At 43.5% G+C, this 21,410-nt stretch overlaps 1 protein-coding gene and 1 pseudogene across 1 annotated transcript in view; one reads left to right on the top strand and one right to left on the bottom strand.

Annotated features, from left to right (window-relative positions):
• Positions 1–300: 300 nt before the first annotated feature.
• LOC142422647 (ESF1 homolog pseudogene) lies at positions 301–1,257 on the top strand (annotated as a pseudogene).
• A 3,466-nt stretch (positions 1,258–4,723) lies between these two features.
• ISM1 (isthmin 1) overlaps positions 4,724–21,410 on the bottom strand; it is a 97,382-nt gene continuing 80,695 nt past the window's right edge. Inside the window, exons 5-7 of the mRNA XM_075527973.1 lie at positions 20,055–20,198; positions 15,796–15,885; positions 4,724–6,179 (exon numbers count right to left, since the gene is read on the bottom strand). Of these exons, the coding sequence (XP_075384088.1) occupies positions 5,662–6,179; positions 15,796–15,885; positions 20,055–20,198 (752 nt within the window). The 3' untranslated portion in view covers positions 4,724–5,661. The remainder of the gene's footprint in view (positions 6,180–15,795; positions 15,886–20,054; positions 20,199–21,410) is intronic.

Raw genomic sequence — 21,410 nt, 5'->3', positions numbered from 1 at the left:
AACGACAGACACCAAAAAAATCCAAAGAATTCTGAAAGTGAAAATGAATCAAATAATTCTGAGAGACTTCAGAAAGAAAGACCATCTTTTACATCTTAGGAGTTGGATTCAAAAGTAAGCCCCAACAATCAGAGCAGAGAGTTTACATGGAAAGATACAGGAGAGAATAAGACATTATTCAGCATAGTGCAGACCACTTTCCCAAATGAAAGCTAAAGGGAATTGACCTGGACATCAGTAAAATTGTGAAATTGCCCAAGGTCAAGTGTTCTGAGACAACACAAGAAATACAATTAGGAAATGGTTATGAAAACTGAACAGAAAGCCAAACGCTTGATGAAGATTCCCCGGTGGAATAGTCAGAACATGCCAACAAGACATATGACGAGGAACGTGAAGATGAAATCTCAGGTGCTGGTGGAACTTCTAATGAAGATAACGGCGATAGCAGTGATCATGAAAACGAGCAAGATGACAACGAGGAGGAGGATGAAAGTGATAGTGAGCCTGAAAGGAGAGACAGGAACTAGTTCTGAAGATGAAGATGATGAAGAATTACTTCCAGAAGAAGTTGATTTTGCACGTGCTTGGAGAATTTAGATAAAGATACCTCCTAGGGCTGATGAGATTGCACATCAATGAGCAGCTTACTACATGGACTGGGGTAGACAGAAGGCGCAAGATTCGCTGGCTCTTTTCAGTTTATTTAATCCTAAAAGAGGCGTTATGTTTTATGTAATGGTCTCTCCTTCAGAGTTTGGAAAGGAGAAGATGAAGGAAGAGCAAGTTCAAGGTCCAGTGACGTTGCTCTTCCTGGAGATGTCCCTGAAAAAGAGTAGGCATCCACAGACTTGAAAGATCATCTATTCCAACGACTGAAGTACTATTATGCAGTAGGAGACTCTGATGCTTCTGAAGCCATCAGTAAAATTTATGAGGATTATGATGGCCTGGAATTTGAAAAGTAGTTGTCCTTTTATCAAGCTGAAGTTTAAACCACATGATGTTTCGTTTTATGAGGAGCCCAAGGAACTAGCTGTGGAAGTGGGTTTAACAGCATATCCACTGAAGTACTTCACCTGCAATGGGAGCATCAATGGTGGAGATGCCTTGAGATGAGACAGATCATGAAAGAATTACAGAGCTTAGCAGGAAGTTCAAAAACATGAGCTTTGGGAGATGGAATTTCAAACCTATCTACCTAACTCCAGTGAAGATGAAGATAGGATACGGGAGGAGCTTCAAGGTACTTGTTAATCTTTGGTGCTTTAAATGATACACATTTAGATGGCTAATCAAGACTTGTTAACTAAACTATGTTTTTGGCTATAGTTTAAAGGGAAGAAACAAAGTAATTCTTAATCTGCAAAACACTCATACGCGCAATGATATCTGCCCCATAGACAATCCTTGACATTTTTATTTAAATATATTTTTAGCCAAAATTTCTTTAGCATAAACATTTTCTTTAAAACTGGTTGAACACAAAAAGGCTAGATTGTCCTAATTTGCATAATGCACAGTATCTTAACAAACTAATGAAGAAGAACTCCTTTTGAATGTATTAAATATTTTTACATTAAAAAATCGGGAATGGTATGCTTTAGGGTCGTCTTACCATACTTATTCAATCTGTTTGCTGAATTATATAAAGAATAATGTGGTATCAGGATTGAAGGAAAACTTTTAAACAACCTCCCATATGCAGATGACACAACCTTGTTTGTTTAAAGTGAGGAGGACTTGAAGTACTTGCTGATGAAGGCGGAGGATGGCAGCCTTCAGTCTGCAGTACAACGCAATGTAAAGAAGGCCAAAATCTTCACAACCAGACCAATAGGTGAGTACAATCATGATAAGTGGAGAAAGGATTGATGTTGGCAAGGATGCTGTCTTGCTTGCAGGCCCAATCAGAGCTCATGGGAGCAGCAGTCTGCAGCATTCAGTGTTGAGAAGCAGGGAGCTTACTTTGAGGACTGTAGTGTGCCTGACCCAAGCCATGGTATTTTCATCGACCTTCCCTGCATGTGAAAGTTGAATACTGAACACGGAAGACTGAAGAAGAATCAATGCATTAGAATTGAGGTGCTGGAGAAGAATATGGGAAGTACCAGGCACGGCCCAAAGGACAAACAAGTCTGCCTTGGAACAAGTCTGGCCAAAGTGCTTCTTAGAGGCAAGGCTGGAGAGACTTCCTCTCACATTGTTTGAACATGTTGTCAGGAGTGACCAGGCCCTGGAGAAAGACATTGTACTTGGTAAAGTGCAGGGGCAGCCAAGGGACCTCAACAAGATGGAGTGACACAGTGGATGCAACAATGGGCTGAAGCCTGGGAACAATGGTGAGGATGGGGCAGAACTGAGCAGAGCTTCATTCTGTTGTGCAGAGGGTTGCTACGGGTTGGGACTGATTCTTTGGTACCTAACAACCATAGCAATGTCCTTCAGCAAGTTTCATTTTTCTGGGACTCTTTCCTCACATATAAAACGGATGCAAAAATACCTATTATCCATGGTACATGGGAGCACAAAAGCATAAAATATTTTTAAAATAACAACTGGTATAATATATATTCTTTAACGTGTAGCTCTAGGATAGTGGAATCTACTCTCCTAGCAACTGAAATATAAAGTGGAAACTCTTGGCAGTGTCTTCACGGGGGGTGGGGGGTACTTGAACAGTATTCTGGAGAAGGCTAGTCACGACCTGAGTCTTTCCCTCCATGGGTGCTTTGCGTATTTCTTTCAAGGTTGGCTTGTTGAAAAGCTGACACAAAAGAGACCCAAGGAATTACCAGAAAAGGGGTTATCTTTTCAGAGAGACACAAAGGAACAACCCATCCGGTAAAAAAAGCTCTACAGAGCAGCCACTGAGATGTCGCAGAGAAAGGTCACAGGCATCCTAGTCTGCTGTTGGCCAAGTTTCCCTTGAGCAAGTTTATCCACAATGCCCTGAGGAATCGCCTGGGATCCGTGTGGGGCGGGCCTGCACTCTGAAGGGACTAAAACAAGGACCTCCATATTTTATTGGATAACCTGTGTTTTGATTTCGGAGGATAATCTATTGGATTCACCAGACTTTGAGACTAAAAACCAGTTCGCTGTGATAGAGGGAGATTATAGATGAGCACGTTTCTAGAGCTGTGACACCATCCCAGTGATCTCACACATGACTAGAAGTGTTTCAGGGTGGCCTGCAGGGGGCAAAGTTCGTCCCCACGCTCAATTTGCCCCTCGGTCCATCTAACTATTGAGTAGGTGAATAAAAACAAATAGCCCATGGAAAACATTGGAATCAGTCATTCTCACTTGAAAAATGAAAGCTTTATTGTCCCTAAAGAATCTATGCTGGATTCTTACCAAAAACCTCCTACATATGGCACATCCCTTTCTTCTTTCTTCCCTCTGCTCCTCATTCAAACATTCTCGTTTCCAGAAAATACCCCAAACACCATGATCTTTCCTATTTGCTTGCTCTTATTTCACACCACGTTCTTACTCCAAATGCATCCACCCCACCACTCCCACTTTGTTTTCTCTATTTTATAAAACCATTATCAGTTCCAACAGGTACTTACTTGATTGCTGCCTCATTTATGCCCAGTGCTTTGTACCACCATTGAGAGAACATTGGCCAGAGAAGGGCACTGTACATTTCTCCCTGTCCTCATGATCAAGGGTGTCCTGTGCGTCCTCTCCAGCTTTTGTGTGAACACTTATCCGCAATTCAAATGCGGGGCCTTCTATTGTGGGGAAACGCTTTTTGTCAATGGTTTTCCGATTATTAGAAGCCAAACCTGCTTCCCTCCTATATGGACCACTGGTTTTCTTCCCTACCAGTCCATTGCCTAAAATTCCTTCAGATATGAATAAGGCTTTTCTTTACACAACTAGAATTGAGCCATGAACAAAAATATTCTGAGAATGGGAAATGTGTAATTCATTAATTCTAAAGTACCAATAATTGGTAAGCGCAAAGTTCAATTAGGGGATTCTAAGGATGAATTCCTGGTGGCACTAGGTTGGTGGTTCATACCCACCAGACGCTCCTTTGGAGAGAGATAAAACTGCCTACTCACAGAAGATTTACATTCTGGGAAACCCTACCTAGGGTCTCTGTGAGTTCGAATCTACTCAATTGCAGTTGCTCTTGGCAGGATGGCATCAACAATAGCAAAGGCACCAGGTATATGAGGACACCAAAAATATGATATAATAGCAAGAGCCCTAGGGTAGGAAATGAAAGATGAGTTCTAATGTGATTTATGTTTTCTGAATCTTGTTTCTTTCAACCTGGAAAAGAAGTAATTTGCATGAGGTATAATTTTACTTACTAGCCTAACTTCAGAATTGTGGAAATGATCCTGCTCCTCTGGGCTGCCTTCAGTCTCTGCCTTGGCTTGAGTGTCTAAGTTCTGGGTGGGGCAAAGGGTTGCACTTGCATCAGCGGCTCCAGCGTCCTAGGCAAATGATCTCGCTGCCAAAGAAGCCACGTCTTACACCACCCACCATCATGTCCGTCAATGCAGCCCTGTCTGCTCACCTGGTTTGCCCCTTCCTCTCCCTGCCAGGAAACCCTGCTTCATCAGAGTTATTGACGGTATTTGGATCATAAACCAAGGATGCAGGTAACACATTTATTCTGAGTTTATTATATATTCTCCTTTCCTGGAGTTTTGCAAGCAAAATATCGCATAAGAATCAAGTCTTTATTTGTCCTAAGTTCCACCCCACAGAACCAGGTCATATTACAATTGCTTGATGCATAAGATCCAATGACTTAATAAATACTTTATAAAAATAAGTAAGTATTTTTTTCTTTTGTAAAACATTAAACATTGAGGATTTTAGTAAAATTATCGCACTATGTAAATATTGCTATTTTATTAAAACATCTTTTGATATGGTTACCAGACCTCAGATTTGCCCCTAAGGTACCCATTTCTTTCCAGATTACACTCAGTCAGTGGCAAGGGTGTTTTTGAGTTAGCAAGGTGCTTGGTGACGAAGTAACATTTGACTTACGGTGGCCTTTTCCTGGTCTTGTTACATTTCCATGGACTTTTCCTTTTCAAAGAAATCACAACAAAATTCCCATTCTCTTTCACTTCCCTAAGCTTATTTCTTTCTGTCCTCTTTGGGAAGTGATTAAATAATTTCATGACAGTGCCACAGAAAAGGTTATACTTAAGTCACATTCATATTAAATAAGTTATATATAGAAACTGCTTATAACATTTGCACCTTCCGTTTCGTTCCCCATTGACTTCACTCAGAAATACCGAGTCAGTTGTGAATTGAGTCTGTCCACCATCCTCTATGGGCTCTTCTGGCTGCTCTGCTGTCCCATGCCCACCGGGCCCCTCAACCTGGCATAAAGCCATGGAAGATATCCAAGAGGTCTGTAGGTATTCACGATCGCAAGTGTGGCTTCAGATGGCAGTCACCTGAGCCTGCTGCACACCTCTCACATAGTTATGACAAATATTCATGGAATATATACAAATATACATGTATACAGGTAAGGAGGATTTTGCTCCTGGTGAGCAGATCAGTGCAGTGCAGCTGTGTCACAAAAGCCCGGGCGCCCCAGCTCACTAGCTCGCTCTCTCGTGCTCTCTGTCTCTCTCTCTCTCTCGCTCTCGCTTTCTCTCTCAGTCTCTAATACTCCCTGGCCTCTTGAAATTGCTTGGAGTAATCTTCGTCTGAAGGACTCTCGGTGCACTTTTGTCCATTGTTGGGAGGCCGAGCCTCGTTATACCTGCTCCAGTCCCCCTTGCATATAATCCAGGGCAGAACGTCCACTTTGTAGTGGAGCTCTGCCGAGAACTCCGTGCTGATGAGGTTAGGGGTCCCGGCTCCTTTGCCCCTGGTAATAAGCTGCATGTTGTCACCATAGCAACAGTGCTGGGCAGCCAGCGTTGTGCTCTCTAGGGATAGCATGGATCTGATGCAGTACCGGGCTGTGGGCTTGTAGATCTCTAACTTCTCCTTCGGCCCACTGGCGTCCTTCCAGCGGAAGTCCTTGTGCTTGATGCGGTCAAAGATGTCTGCTGTGCTGTAGGCCACTTCAGTGGGATAGGCACAGGGGCAGCTGGGAAGGTCATTGATTACCTTGTGCATATACTTCTTCAAGAACTCACTTTTGCAGCTCATCCATCGCTCACAGTTGTCCGTGTCTGAAAAAGACGACAGAGAAACCCTCTCACCACATGCAAACTGGACTGCAGTAACGGTCTCACCTCCCTCTTTGAGCTCATGTTGCCTGCAGCTGCCCGAGGCACCCAGGCCCTGGAGGGCCACTTTCATCTCTCTTGGACTTGCAGATGACAGAGGGCGTCTTGCTTCAGAGGCTTTCCTCTCCCTTTACATTATGAAGAAATTTTAAAAACATATAAAAGTAGAATAATATTTGTATAATGAGTGTCTTTTTACCATCATTTAATTTTGTGAAAATATATGACTTTATGATCCATAAATTATTTCAGTAGAAAATAAATATGAGGAATATTTTCCTAGCCTACTATAATCCCATGATCACCCCTGACAAAATTAACAATAATTCAGAGGGTCATTTTTAATCTCCTCTCTAAACAAGTGGTGATGTAGTAGAAATTCCACAGGTGGGTGGGGGAAACCAAAACATTTGAAAGTCTAGAGTTTAATTCTGTCACTCACTTCTGGTTTAAACAAGGCCTAGACTTTTAACCCCTTAACCTTGGATGTTTAAAAATCATTGTACATAATTGTATATAAAATGCCTCAGTGAGGATGGAGAAGGGTGCTTTTAGGGGACTTAACATTTTAGTTGGAATCCCTGGTGGTGAGGTCCCAAGTTCAGTGAGCTTGGTTGCTCAGTGAAAGGTTAGAGGTTCGAATCCACCCAGAAGTGCCTCAGAAAAAAAGGCCTGTTGATGATTTTTTAACAACACTTTTTGATTTATCTTAGTTATTAAATAGATAACCACTGCAAGCAGCCAGAAATCAATCCTGCTGGGGAAGTAATGCAAAGAACACACTTCAGATCTTCCCCATGCGCGGTGTGAGGGATCTGAACATTTCCCACTGGCTCCCATCAACAGCTGAGACAGGACTGCTTTTGGACATTCTCAGCTGAGACACTTCCAACCACCATGCTTTTATGGGCAAGGAAAAGCCTTCAGAAGAACCTCAGGGGCTGCCATGAGCAGGCCACGCTGGAGTGCAGGGACATGGTGGGGACACCAAGGGGTTAAAAGCTGGGCGTGGCAGTTCCATAATCTCCTGTCAAATTGAGCGAAGGGATGGAGTCTAGCCTTTCAATCAGGTCATGGCCAATGAGGCCTCTGGGCATTGCCTTCTCCTGAGTATTCTGAGAACTCCTGTCTTCCTCCCTGGAGGAGGGACACCTACACTCTCTGCTTCACATTCCTATTGACAAGTCACATGGAGCCACGCTGATGGCAGCCGGATCCCTGGAGATGCGTTAGCTGCCATTGGAACCGCAGGACTTTCCCTCCATGGCCTGCGCTCTTCCTGCACTCGGCATCATTCCAAGTGCTTCGTGAGTCTAAAGAGGAATTCATGGGCTAATCTCGACATATGTGCTAATTTTGAACTTATGGACTTGATCTGGACTGGGCTGGGTGCTTTATTGATGCCTAATTATTTCTTGATATAAAATTCTTTCTTGCACATATATGGGTATCAATGAAGTTGTTTCTCTAGGCTACCCAGACTAACACACTGGGCATCAATGGCACCTGGCTCGGGATGCTGCAGTGAGTAAGTTCAGGTGTACAAAGGCAAAATGCCCACCGGGAGATAATGAAAAGGCTTTGGAAACCGATGCTGATTATACCATAATTGTGAATGAATGCCAGTGAATTGGTCAAAATGGCAAACTCAAAGTTTTATAAAAATACATATTTTATTGTAATAAAGGAAAATTAAGGATAAAATCTTCTTATTGGTATTCAATAAGAGAGAGTCAAGGAAGCCCTAAGATACCTATGCAGCTGCTAAGGCCTGGTGGGGCTAGGTGGTGCCTGTCCCCGGCAATGATGGGGCATGACAGGGTCGTAAGAGCCAAGGCGTTCCTCTCCAGCCTGGGAGCCCTGCCACTGGCAGCCTGTGGCTGGGATTCCTCGCTGCCTGCCTGAGACTTCCTTAGGCTTCCTTAGGCTCCTCACCTCCAATAGTCCTTCCCTCTCTCTCCACAGATGCCAGGCTGCACCCTAGCTTAGGCCAGTGGCTCTCACCCTTCCTCAGGCCGCGGCCCTTTAATACAGTTCCTCGGGTGACCCCCAACAGCAAAATTATTTTCGTTGCTACTTCATCACTGTAATTTTGCTCCTGTTATGAATCGGGCGACTGGTGTGAATGGGTTGTTTGACCCCCAAAGGGGCCGCAACCCACCGGTTGAGAACCACTGGCTTAGACGCTTTCCCTGAGGAGCCCCATGCCCTGTGCCCTTGGTCACTCACAGGCATTTCTCCCAACAAATTGCCGGTCTGATCCCATCTGGGCATTTGCTTCTTGCAGAACCTAAGTTGGCATCGTCTACAAGGACAAAGCTAGGAGCAGGGACAGGGAGAGCACTGCAGGAAAATGTAACGTGTGCAAACCAAGGCGGAGCAGAGAGATGGTGGTGACGATGGCGAGGGGCTGAGACTGGAGCAGAGGGCAGAGGGGAATCAGGCCCGTGGCGTCACATCATGGCGATCTTCAGTATAGCTTACGCTTGTCCAGAAGGACACTGAAGTTTCCTGAATCATAAAGATTTCTTATTTTTCTATTACTTACTTTTAAATAATATCTCAGTGTACTTTTGGTTAGTATTTACACAGCAGTGTAGGCTCCTTATTCAACATTTCCACACAAATTGTTCAGTGACATTGGCTACATACTCTATAATGTAGAGACAGCTTCATTATTGCCATCCTGGTTGGGTTTTGTCCCCATCCATCTAGTTTCCCTGTCCCCCTTACATTCTCATCCTTGTTTTAAAGTTATTATTGACCATTTAGTCTTGGAAAGGTGGTTTTTAAAGGCACACAATATTATTGGTAATATTCATTATTGTTTAGCCAATTTGTTATTTAGGAACAAGCATGAGTTTTGGTTCAAAGTTTGAAGAGTAACTCAGACCAACGTAAGGCTCTTCAAGTCTTAAGCAGTCCAGTAGGTCTAATTTGTTAGACTTTTATTAGGAATTTGAGGTTTTATTATCCATTTTTCTCCTGATCTAACAGGATTCATTGATTGTGTTCCTGATCAGAAGAGTTGGTAGAAGTAACTGGGTACCATCTAGTTCTCTCTTTTTGCTTTTATTTTATTTTTAATTTAATTAATTATTTTATTGGGGGCTCTTACAACTCTTATAACTAGCTATCAATAGTATCAAGCATAGTTGTACATTTGTTGCCATCATCATTTCCAAAACATTTTCTTTCTATTTGAGCCCTTGGTATCAGTTCCTCTTTTGTCCCTGCCTCCCCCATGCTCCCACCCTTGGGAACCCTTAATAATTTATAAATTATTTTTATTTTCATATTTTACACCATCTGATGTCTCCCTTCACCCACGTTTCTGGTGTTCATCTCCCTGGGGAAGGGGGGACACGTGTTTGTACGTCGATCATTGTGATTCATTCCCCCTTTTCCCCCTTCTCCTCGCCTCTTACCCTCATGGTGTTGCTACTCTCAATCTTGGTCCTGAGGGGTTTACCATGTAGTTCTTGAAGGTTGATGAGGCTATGCTTTGTATAGGCTGTTTGTCCTGTAGACTATAGTGGGTTATTTACTGATCTTTATAATAAGAAAATGAATTCAACATTGCTCTTTGGAGGATAGTAAAGAAAAGAGGAGAGGCTATTGTAAGGATCCAGGTAAGATACCCTGGGGAGAGCAAAGCAAGTAGGATCAGGAGAAGTCATAGAAAAAAGAGAACAACAAATACTGAAGAGGGTGTGAAGAGCTTGGAACGCTATGGACTGCTGGTGGGATTGTAAACATGCACAACCGCCGTGGAAAAGAACACGCGCTTCCTGAAACAACTGGGAATAGAAATACCACAGGAGACCCAGCAATACCTCTTCTGGGAATAAACCCCAAAGAAGTAAAAGACACGTGCAGTTAATTGCTGCACAGTTCACAATAGCGAAACGCTGGACATAGCCTACTAAATGTCCAACAGTAGAAGAATGGAAAAAACTCCGCTACATGAACACAATGGAATACCAACAACAGTGATGGACCCACAGAACACCGCGTGACCTGGGTGGACCTGGAAGCCATCATGCTGGGTGAAGCTAGTGAATCACAAGAGCACTAGTATTGTATGAGGCCACTACTCTACGGATAGAAACCAAAACAAAGACAGACTTCTCTTCTCAAATCATGTCGTGTTTAACCTGGTTCCCCAAACAAAGAGGTAGTGTGCCCGCCTAGTTCCCATGAATCATATCTTACCCCCTTATTTGAGCATCTTAAAACCCACTTCAAGCAATGTGGCCTCACTCCAGCCTGGGTTCGGTTTCTCATATTATGGGGAGAGGGAGGTCAATCAGTTCCTGCCAAATAGCAGTGTTCTGTAGTCATTTCAAATCCGCAGATGTTCCTACAAGAGCAGTGAACCTTAATGGGAATGCACATCAACATGTCTGTATCAGGGAAGCGATTACACTTCTGATGGTGGGTAAACCAGGCAAGGCAACTGACCATTGAGAAAAATGCTGAACATTACGTACACAGACGTCAACGGGAGAATGGCTGGGTATCGTGCTCCTAACTGGGCACTTATGACCTGTTTTATTTATATCCATCGTTGCTGACGCAAGCAACCTGCTATAAACAACTGGACTGTACACTTTGTTCTCTTGAGGTGCATGACACCTTTCAGGGACCACACCAGAAGGACTTGAACTAAGGACTTGAACTGGAAACCCCGCTGACTGAATTGGACTTTACCTTAAACTCACCTGTAGCAGATCTAAGGAATCGAAATACTCCTTTGAACTTAAAGCTGAAATGCCCAAGTGGGAGAAGAAGCAGATGATCCTTATCCCAGTTAGGGAGTTGGTGCTTGTTGGACTTTGCTTTGCCTGGTCCTGGGCTATGCTCACAACTGTCCTAATGTTTCAGTCCGTTGTTGAAGCGACTGTGTGACTCTATCTTGTTGAGGGCCTTCCTCTTTTTCACGGCCCCTCTACTTTGCCAAGCATGATGCCCTTCTCCAGGGACTGGTCTCTCCTGACAATAGGCCCAAAATACATGAGACAAAGTCTCTCCATCCCTCCCTTTAATGAGAATTTTTTCCCGTACTTCTTCTATACAGATGTTTGTTCTCTTGGTAGCCCATGGTACTTTCAATATTCTTCGCCTGCACCATAATTAAAGCATATCAATTCTCCTTTGATTTTCCTTCTTCAGTGTCCAACTTTTATGTGCATGTGAAACCAGTGAAAAGCCATGGCTTGGTTCAGGAATACATTATTCCTCAAGGTAACATCCTTGCTTTTCCGTTATTTAAAGAGGTCGGGTGCTGCAGATCTACCCAGTGCAATGCATATTTTGATCTCTCGACTGCTGCTTCCATGAGCATTGAGTGTGGATTCAAGCAAAACAAAATCTTTGACAACTTCAATATTTTCTCCATTTATCATGATGTAACCCATTGGTTTAGATGTGAGGACTTTGGTTTTCTTTGCCAAACTAAAACCAAACTCACTTCCATTGAGTTGATGCCAACTCAAAGTGAGCCTGCAGGGCAGGTTAGAACTGCCTCAGTGAACTACAGTCTTGGCAACTGTAACTCATTACAGGGGTAGAGAGTCCTGTTTTCCTCCATGGAGATGGTAGTTTCAAACTGCTGACCTTGCAGTTAGCAGCCCAACATGTAACCACTACTCCACCAAAATCTTCTTTACATTGAGTTGTATCTACATTTAAGGCTACAGTCTTTGATCTTCATCAATCAGCAAGTACTTCAAGTCTTCCTCACTTTCAGCAAGCAAGGTTGTGTCCTCTTGCATATCTCAATTTTTAATAGCCTTCCTTTAATCCTGATGTCACATTCTTATACAATCCAGCTTCTCTGATGATTTGCTCAGCATACACATTGACTAAATATGGTGAGAGGGTAAAACCCCGATACACACCTTTCTTGATTTTAAACCATGCAGCATGTCCTCATTGGACAGAACATATATGTTTTGTTCACATAACTACTTCTTGATCCCTGTACAAGTTTTGCATGAACAGTATAGAGCCTTCTGGAAATCCTATTCTTCTCAAGGCTAGCCATCAGCTGTTACAACCTCCACAGTCGAGCACCTTTGCATCGTCAATAGGACACAAGTAAACATCTTCATGGTAGTCTCTGCTTTCAGCCAGCATCCATCTGACGTCAGCAATGAAAGCCTTTGTTCCACGTCCTTTTCTGAAGCCAGCCCGAACCACTGCCAGCTCCCAGTCAGTCAATGTACTGCTGCCGTCATTCCTGGATGATCTTGAGCAAAATTTTAATGAAAGGGGATGTTAATGATATTGCTCTATAATTTGAGCATTCTATTGGGTCACCTTTCCTTGGAATGGACACAAATATGGATCTCTTCTAGTCAAGTGGCCAAGAAACTGTCTCCTAAATTTCCTGGCATAGACAAGTGAGTCCTTTCAAACTCCACCAGTTTGTTGAAACATTGTTTGTGCCTAATTTTCTCAGTGCAGCTTGAACATCCTCCTTCCTTCCCATTGGCTTTCGCCCATGTGCTGCCTCTTCAAATGGCTGAATGCCGGCTAGGTCTTCTTAGTGCAGTGACTCTGTGTGTTCTTTCTATCCTCTTTTGGTGCTTCCTGCATTATTTAATATTTTGCCCTCAGACTCTTTCAATGTTGCAACTCAAGCTTGACGTTTTCCTCAGTTCCTTCAGTTTAAGGTATGCCCAGACTGTTTTTCCTCTTTGGTTTGCCAACTCCAGGTCTTCACGCATTTCTGAATAATACGGGACTTTGTTTTCTTGAGCTGCCCCATGCAATTTTCTGTTTAGCTCTTTGACTATCATTTCTTTCATGTACTTTAGTTACTTGATGGTTAAGAGCAAGTTTTAGATTCTCTTCTGAACCCCACGTGGACATTTTCTTTTTCCCCAGTCTTTTTGCTTTCTTCTTGAATGATGTTCTTGATGTCTTCACAAATCTCTGTCATCCATGCACAACACAGCAAACTTCTTCTTAAGAAGTTCTCAAAAGTCAGGTGGGATAGATTCAAGGTTGTATTTTGGCTCTCGTGGACTTGTTTTAATTTTCTTCAGCTTCAATCTGAACTTACATATGAGTCTGTCCTACAGTTAATCCCTGGTCTGGTTTTAGCTGCTAATATTGAGCTTCTCAATCATCCCTTCCACAGATCTAGTCAAGTAGACTACTAAATATTATATCTGGAGAAGTTCATGTGTACAGTGGCCATGTGTATTTTTAAAAAAGGATATTTGCTGTGAATACGTCATTGGGCCTACAAAATTTATCATGTGATTTCCAGCTTAGTTTTCTATCAGCAAGCCTATATTTTCCAACTACTGTTCCTTCCCTTTTCCTCCCAACTTTTGCAATTGTCAATGCATCTTGATAGCACGTTTGATCAATTTTTTCCTGAGGTCACTGATAGAATTCTTCAATATCTGCATCACCAGCTTTGATGGTTGCTACATAAATTTGAATAGTAATTGCATTGATTGGGTTTCCTTAAATCAGTGGTTCTCAACCTTCCTAACGCAGCGACCACTTAATACATTTCCTTATGCTGTGGTGACCCTCCCCACCATAAAATTATTTTTGTTGCTACTTCATAACTGTAATTTCGCTACTGTTATGAATCGGGTGACCCCGGAGAGAGGGTCATTCGGCAACCCACAGGTGGGGAACCACTGCCTTAAATGCTAATAGCATAATCCTATCACAGAGAGCATTTCACAACAAGGAAAATCTTGAAATGTCCTTTTTGATGATGCATGAAGTGCCCTTCTTTTTGATTGTATTATTTCCCATGGAGAAAAACATAGGATTTTCTGATTCAATTGGCCAATACTAATCAATTTCAGCTCATTAATGCCTATTTCATTAGTGCTCTATTGCATTTTTTACTTCCAATTATCCTAGATTCATACTTAGTATATTCCAAGTTCTGGTTATTAAGAGAATTTTGTAGCTGCTTTTTCTCATTTTGAGTCATGTCCCACCAGCAAATGAAGATCCTCAGACTTTACTCTCACAGGTTTTACTCCATTCATGTCATTTTGATGGAGTCGACTCTGAGAAAGCAGGTCTTCCTCAGTTACATCTCGGTACCTTCCGGCACGATCTCTGACATAGTTCTGCTTCTATTCAGTAGGCCGTCAGTATCTAACAATATTTTGATGGTATCCACAGGTTTTTCAGTGGCTAATTTCTCAGAAGTGGACAGCCTCTCTCTTCTTCACAGTCTGTTCTTAGTCTGGAAACTCTGTTGGAGTCCTTTCACTTTGGGGGGCCTAGCTGGTATTTGAAATACGGTTGGCAGAGCTTCAGCACCACAGCAGTACACTGGGCCCTAAAGTGTGAAAAACTGCCCGATGAGCTATGGGTGGCCCTTTAAAGGAGCTCAAGGCAATGACAGGTATTACCAATGAAAGGTATTAGACTGAAATCCCCAAGTTAAGTGGCTCAAACTTACTGGCTGCTCTGTGGGAGAATGGTAAGGTTATCTTATCCCACAAAGGAGGCGATTTGCCACTATTCTATGAATTCTCAGTTGCTCCAGGTGATTGTTGTACCTTGGATCACTGTTTTCAGGCTTTGACGCCATCAGGCACTCACAGCAAACCAGTGGGGAGAACAGGTGGCCTGCATGTGCTGGTAGGTGAACGAATTGTAATGTTCCACGAAACTATGACCCAAACCCCCAACCCCAGAAACCAAATCTCATGAGGTATTGGTACATAAGCAGCCTTAGCAGCTGCTCTTTATTTGTTTTTGTAAATATGTATATTACACACACATTTGCTAAGTAAAGTTTTTTTAAACAAATGTTCAGCTTGTAGATATAAATTACATTAATCCACTGTGTAACCATTACTCTTAATCAATGTGAATGGGCCATCACCATAAACAAAAACTCAGTGCTCCATACTTGTAACTTGGGCTGTGGGGCAGAACTGAGGAGCCTAAGAAAGAATTTTGGAGTAGCAAAACATCGGGCAGAATAAGACGGTCCTATCCCGCTACAACACAGAATTGTATCCAGAAGTATTGAAGCTATTTGTAAAAGACAAGGCTTCACCTTGCCCCTGAGTAATCATTTTCAATTTTGTTTGGTCTGTGTTCACTTGTATTTGTTCTCATCTGTATATCCGACTAGTCGCAGAGGTTTATGAAAAATTCAAGGGGGGCATAATATTTAAATATATCCTATCTGGTGAAAAATAGGCTAATTAATTTTTAAATTCACTGGGGACATCTCTGAAATCTGTGAGAGCAGCTTGGACCCACCCCTTAGAGCGATCCCTCAAGGAAGGAGGGAGCCATGCCTGTTCATGACCGAGGAGACGGCCCCACAATTCGGATCGACAGAAGCGTTAGCCAGCCCTGCCTGGTACAGAAGAAATGGGGTTGCTCGTCTACCTTGGCATCCGCTCTGTGTGCAAGAAACAGGCTGAGCGGATGAACCCCATCAGAAAAAAATGAAACCTTTAAATGCTTCCAAGGATTGCACTGAAAAGACGAGAGGAGTCTCCACAGCACTGAATCAATATTTGGAGACAGAAAAAAAAAATCTTCTTACCAACTTCAAACAGTTTGGTGGCATTAAACTCCTCGCTTCCCGCAAGTAGGCTCACTTCAGTGGCAGCTGTCTTGAAGGCGTCTTCAATTCCTGTCCATAGACAAAAGCTCGTTTTTCTCTAGTTATATGGGAAAGTCAGTCCACCTCCCCCCCACCAATGAATCCTACACCTGAACAAAGCCATTTTTGCTATTTATTACTATTCACTGGCAGAAACTTGCCAACAAAGGAAACGTTAAAAAGCAGGTAATACGACATAAAAATATAAATAAAAACCTGGATACCAACTGTAGCATAAAATCACATCCAACTCTATCTGAGTGAGCCCAAAGGAGCTCACTCGCTCGCCCGCGATGCAGACTCGACGACAGCGCAGGCGGTGTAATGGTTTCACCGTGACAGGTTAAATGAGAGCTCGGAGAGTGCAGTGCTTAGTGGCTTGGACTTGCGGACTGACTACTTAGGTTCAAAAACATACTTGCCCGGTAACCCTAGACAATTCGCTTCACCTTTTTGTTTACCTCTGTTTCCACATCTCTGAAATGGGAAGGACAAAAATAATCCATCTCATAGGGATGGCGAATGAACTAAATGAGCGTTGTATAAACAAAGCACTTTGAGCAGTAAGTGGTCAGTGTCTGCTGATATTTTCTCCTTGGTATTTGTCTAGCCCTTGTGAAGACAGCAGTGCATAGGCAAAGAGCAGATACTCCATGTTCTAGGATGGTTAACATTGCCCTGGATGCTCCAGATTGAGGAAAGTAGGCTTTCCATTACTTGCTCGGAGGAATAGCTCCAACTGGCCTCAAAATCTTCCCCTGCTGTCAAACTGCCACCTCAACCAGCCTCCGCTGGGACTAGGAATCCTGTGTGAACTAAATCGAAGCAGGAAGATTCATGGGAAAGGCGGCCTTTGCTAAAGAAATTCAGTCTCCCTGTGGAACATGGCTTGATTTCCTTTATGAGACTCTCTCTAACTTTATTTAAGACTCTTTAAGTTATTTTGAGGGGTGATAGAGGGACAAGCTTTTTAAAAAAATCATTTCATTGTGGACTCATACAACCCTTATCACAATCTATACATACATCAATTGTGTAAAGCACATTTGTAAATTTGTACATGCATTTTCAAAACATTTGCTCTCCACTTAAGCCCTTGGCATCAGCTCCTTATTTTCCCCCTTCCCTCCCCACTCTGCCCTCCCTCACGAACCTTTGATAATTTAGAAATTATTATTTGGTCATATCTTACACTGGGGGACAAGCTTTTTGCAGAGAAATCTCCGCCATCGAGATCTCAGCAAGACCCCGCATACTCCCTGATACTTTCCAGGTGGGTTGAGAGTCACCAAAACTCAGTAAGTAAAAAGATCCCCCAAATGCAAATCCTTCCTGCTCCAAGAGTGCCTGGAAAGCTGGGCCCGCCAGGAGCAGAGCCACAAAGGTGGACGGAGGGCAAGGACAGAGAACAAGCTCTGGCAGCTGGGCACAGTGATCTTAGTAGTAAGAGAAAGCAAGAAGGAAAGACTCACAAAGGTGGCAGAGAAGAACTTCCAGAAGATACCTAAACCCACCCCCTTGGGTCGTCCAGTTCTCAAAGAGGATGCAAAGCAAACCTCAAATACCCGGGCAGGAAGTGCTCTGGGTTCCATGTATGAGCGAGGAGTGTCACTCTTCCTGGTGGAGGGGACAGCTGAGCGGTGAAGAAAGCCCTGAGTCGTCCCGAGTTCAAATTCCACAGTGACGCCAAGCAAGTTAATCCCCCGTGGTTGGGTACCCACAGGTGTCAAGTTAATGCCACAACGATACCATTTCCCGAGGCTGCCCTATGGACGAAAGGGAATGATAGCCTTCGGGGTGTACTTGATATGCAAGTCCGCCAAAGCCTTATTCTTTATGATCTCCTTAAGAGTTCTTTTAAATTTCCTACTCCGTCTCCTGAGTTTTATAGTCTCTTTTCCTGTGTCTTCATTTTTTTCCTTGTCTTCCTCTTTCTTCTCCTAACATGATTATTAATTGGTTGGCTGGTTGATTTCTATCCATCCAAGTCCTACCCGCCCTCCCAGACCCCACGAGACTCGGTTCAATCGCGATAGGCCTGAGAGAGTTCAGAGAAACCCCTGCATCGCTTCGCTCCTTTCTGAGATCCTTTTGCAGGAGGACTGACTTCTCACGTTTGACCGTCCTTTCTACACAGGCCGCTTCTGCAAGGCGGGGCCTCCTCCTAGTCTACCCTGCCCCTTTTTCTTCAGGGGCCCCTTTACTTGGCCCCTGCCTTTCAGTTTCAAGGTTTGGTCTTCTAGCTTGAAAACAGAGGGTAAAAAGGAAGCCAGAGGTGCAGGATGAACATTTCTCATTCTGAAATGTCCTTCAGATGAAGTCATTAGAACTCAGGTCTTTTCCTAGACTAGTCAATGATAGGATTTTAGGCTGACCTCCTGCCCGGAGGAGGAACATGGAACAAATCTCAAGGATCATATCCTACATATTTTAGGGTCTGAGTTGCAGATTTGTCATTTTTTGGTTTTGTTTCTGACAACTCTTGAAAAATGTGTGGGCCACACAAATAAAGGCCATGGCTCAGACATGACCAACGGGTGATAGATTGACAACCCTAGATATAAACAGTTTTATCTAGTATTTTTCATACTCACTGTAACACGCGTGCACTTATTTATTTATTTATTAGCTGACAATGAAATAGAAAATAAGGGCGTGAGGGACGATGCTGGGAGAGTGGAGGGTGAGTGGGTTGGAAAGGGGGAACTGATTACAAGGAGCCACATGTGACCTCTTCCCTGGGAGAGGGACAGCAGAGAAGGGGGGAAGGGAGACCCCGAATAGGGCAAGATATGACAAAATAACGAGGTATAAATTACCAAGGGCATATTACGGAGGGGGGAAAGGGGAGGGAGGGGGGGGAAAAAAAGAGGACCTGATGCAAGGGGCTTAAGTGGAGAGCAAATGCCTTGAGAATGATTGGGGCAGGGAATGTATGGATGTGCTTTATACAATTGATGTATGTATATGTATGGATTGTGGTAAGAGTTGTTGGAGTCCCTAATAAAATGTAAAAGAAGAAAAGAGAAAAAAATGATTAGGGCAAAGACTGTACAGATGTGCTTTATACAATTGATGTATGTATATGTATGAACTGTGAAAAGAATTGTATCAGCCCCAATAAATTGTTAAAAAAAAATAAAAATAAAATATTACAAAAAAAAAAAGAAATAGAAAATAAGAAATCATTTGCTACGCTGTCCCTGTTTCTTCCTGTGGGAGCCATTAGCAATTCTCAGGCATGTTAGGCAGGATTAATTGTGGGATTTTTCTGTAGATAGTTATCAAGCCTCTCATCCTAGTTTCTTTACTAGACTGCAAATGTCTAATGTCCTCTTCAACACACAAACAAATGCACATCAAGGGTGACATTAACCAGTTCCTTCTTTTAAACCTTCCTTTAAATTTAGCAAATCCCATGTGGCCTTGTCCCCTAGGTCATGGCTATTACAATTGTGCATAAGATTCAGAAAATTCATTGCTTTATTCTTTTGGTTCATTAATTATCCTTTGTTGTCTCATTTTGGTCAGAAGTCTTACCAATCGTATTTGGCTGTCATTTAAAAAGTCAAATTTTTATCATTTTTAGACTAAGATCCTTCTTTGTTGCCATCATCATTCTCAAAACATTTGCTTTCTATTTGAGCCCTTGGTGTCAGCTCCTCATTTTTCCACACCCTCCCCACTCCCTCATGAACCCTTAATAATTGATAAATTATTATTCTTTTGTCATATCTTACACTGTCTGACATCTCCTTTCACCCACTTTTCTGTTGTCCATCCCCCAGGGAGGAGGTTATATGTAGATCCTTGTAATTGGTTTCCCCTTTCTACTCCACCCTCCTTCCACCCTCCTGGTTTGGCCATTCTCAGTACTGTCCTGGATTCCCTGTGTTTCCAGTTCCTATCTGTACCAGTGCACATCCTCTGGTCTAGCCAGATTTGTAAGGTAGAATTGGAATTGTGATAGTGGGGGTAGGTGGGGAGGAACCATTTAGGAATTAGAAAAACGTTGTATGTTTCCTCATAGCTACACTGCACCCCGACCAGCAACAAATGTACACATGTGCTTGACACACATGGATGGGTGTATGGATTGTGATAAGAGTTGTATGAGCCCCGATAAAATGATTAAAAACAACAACCCAAAACTAAGAGCCTTCACTTGAACTTAGAGCCACACCCTTGCGTATACCCACCTGGGCAGTTGGGAGAGTCACACGTTCTCGATTCTGTCGCGGTACATGCATAGCCACAAGACCGGGTCCGTTTCTGGTTGCCGTTCCCACAGGTGACACTGCAGACAGACCAGAGGCTCCAATCACCCTCACCATCCATGGAATCTAGAAGGGAGCCAGGGAGACAGTCATTAGCCTTGCTCAAAACTCCCCCCTCGAGCACCTGCCAGCACCTCACCATGGGAGCTGGCCAGAGAGCTGAAGCACCAGGGCTTCTCTTAGGGATTATCCAGCCTCACTAGGGCGGTGCTTTTGTCTGTGGTGATCAGTACATGACCAAGGCCTGCTGCCTAGGAACCTTCCAGTAAGTACTTATTGAGAGGGACCCTGTTTGTAAAGCATGGGGACCTGGGATAACAGGGTAAGTGGTTTTCAAAGACGACGACGACCTGTTCCTTTCCTCCCTGTGCACGTACTCATCCATCAACACAGAGGCCACTGCCCCTTCCCTAAGCACTGGGCTGGCGTAATGGACATGGGGTTGCCGTTCAAAGCCACCTGCAGTTCTGCAGGAGAAAGAGGAGGCTTTCTACTCCTTAAACATGGACCGTCTCAGAACCCCTGCCTTCCCCCCAGCTGAGCAGTTCAGCTTTACATTGGAGGGCTGCTCTGACCCAGAACGGACTGTACGGAGCAAGCTCGGTTGGGGTTTCAAAGATCTGGGCTGGGCTTGTAACGTGCTCTGTCTAATGAAAGTCAGTAGACATTCTGCTGGTGCTGGTTCTGAGCCTAGGCTTTGAAAGGCCTGGCAGTTTCTACATTATGCCCTGGGGGTTCTTGTTATTGCGAAAGCAGCTCAGGCTCGACCTGTGAATTACAGAACATTACAAAGACGGGTGCAATAACAGACGCAGGCACAACAACAACCGTGAGGAGGGCTGAGGATGGGATAGTGTCTCGTTTTGCTGAATACAGGGTTGCTACGAGTTGGAACCCATTTGCTGACATGTACCACCGCCGCCACCACCACCACCACCCACCACATGGGTGGAAAGCCACATGGAAACTGAGGCACTGCGCATGTGTGTGAAGCCTTCTTGAATCTTCAAGCCCTGCACAGGGAAAGCTGAATGCAGTTGAATGAGCGACCCACTAATTCAAGGAGGAATAAAAGAGCTGCCCAGCAGATTCCTGCCTAAAATCCTGAGCCACAGAACCATAGAAATAATAAATTGCTATTGTTCTAAGACCCCAAGTAGTACAGTAACAGAAAATTGATACATAATACTAAAGTTAGAAATGTTTACATATGGGCCTTTGGGGCCATCATTCAACCTCCATCCATGGAACCCCTATGAATTGAACGGTGGATGACTT

Source organism: Tenrec ecaudatus, chromosome 12 (genome assembly GCF_050624435.1).
Source record: "Tenrec ecaudatus isolate mTenEca1 chromosome 12, mTenEca1.hap1, whole genome shotgun sequence".
NCBI lineage: Eukaryota > Metazoa > Chordata > Mammalia > Afrosoricida > Tenrecidae > Tenrec > Tenrec ecaudatus.
Note: the sequence above shows the minus strand (reverse complement) of the source record. Positions and strands in the feature narration are given on the sequence as shown.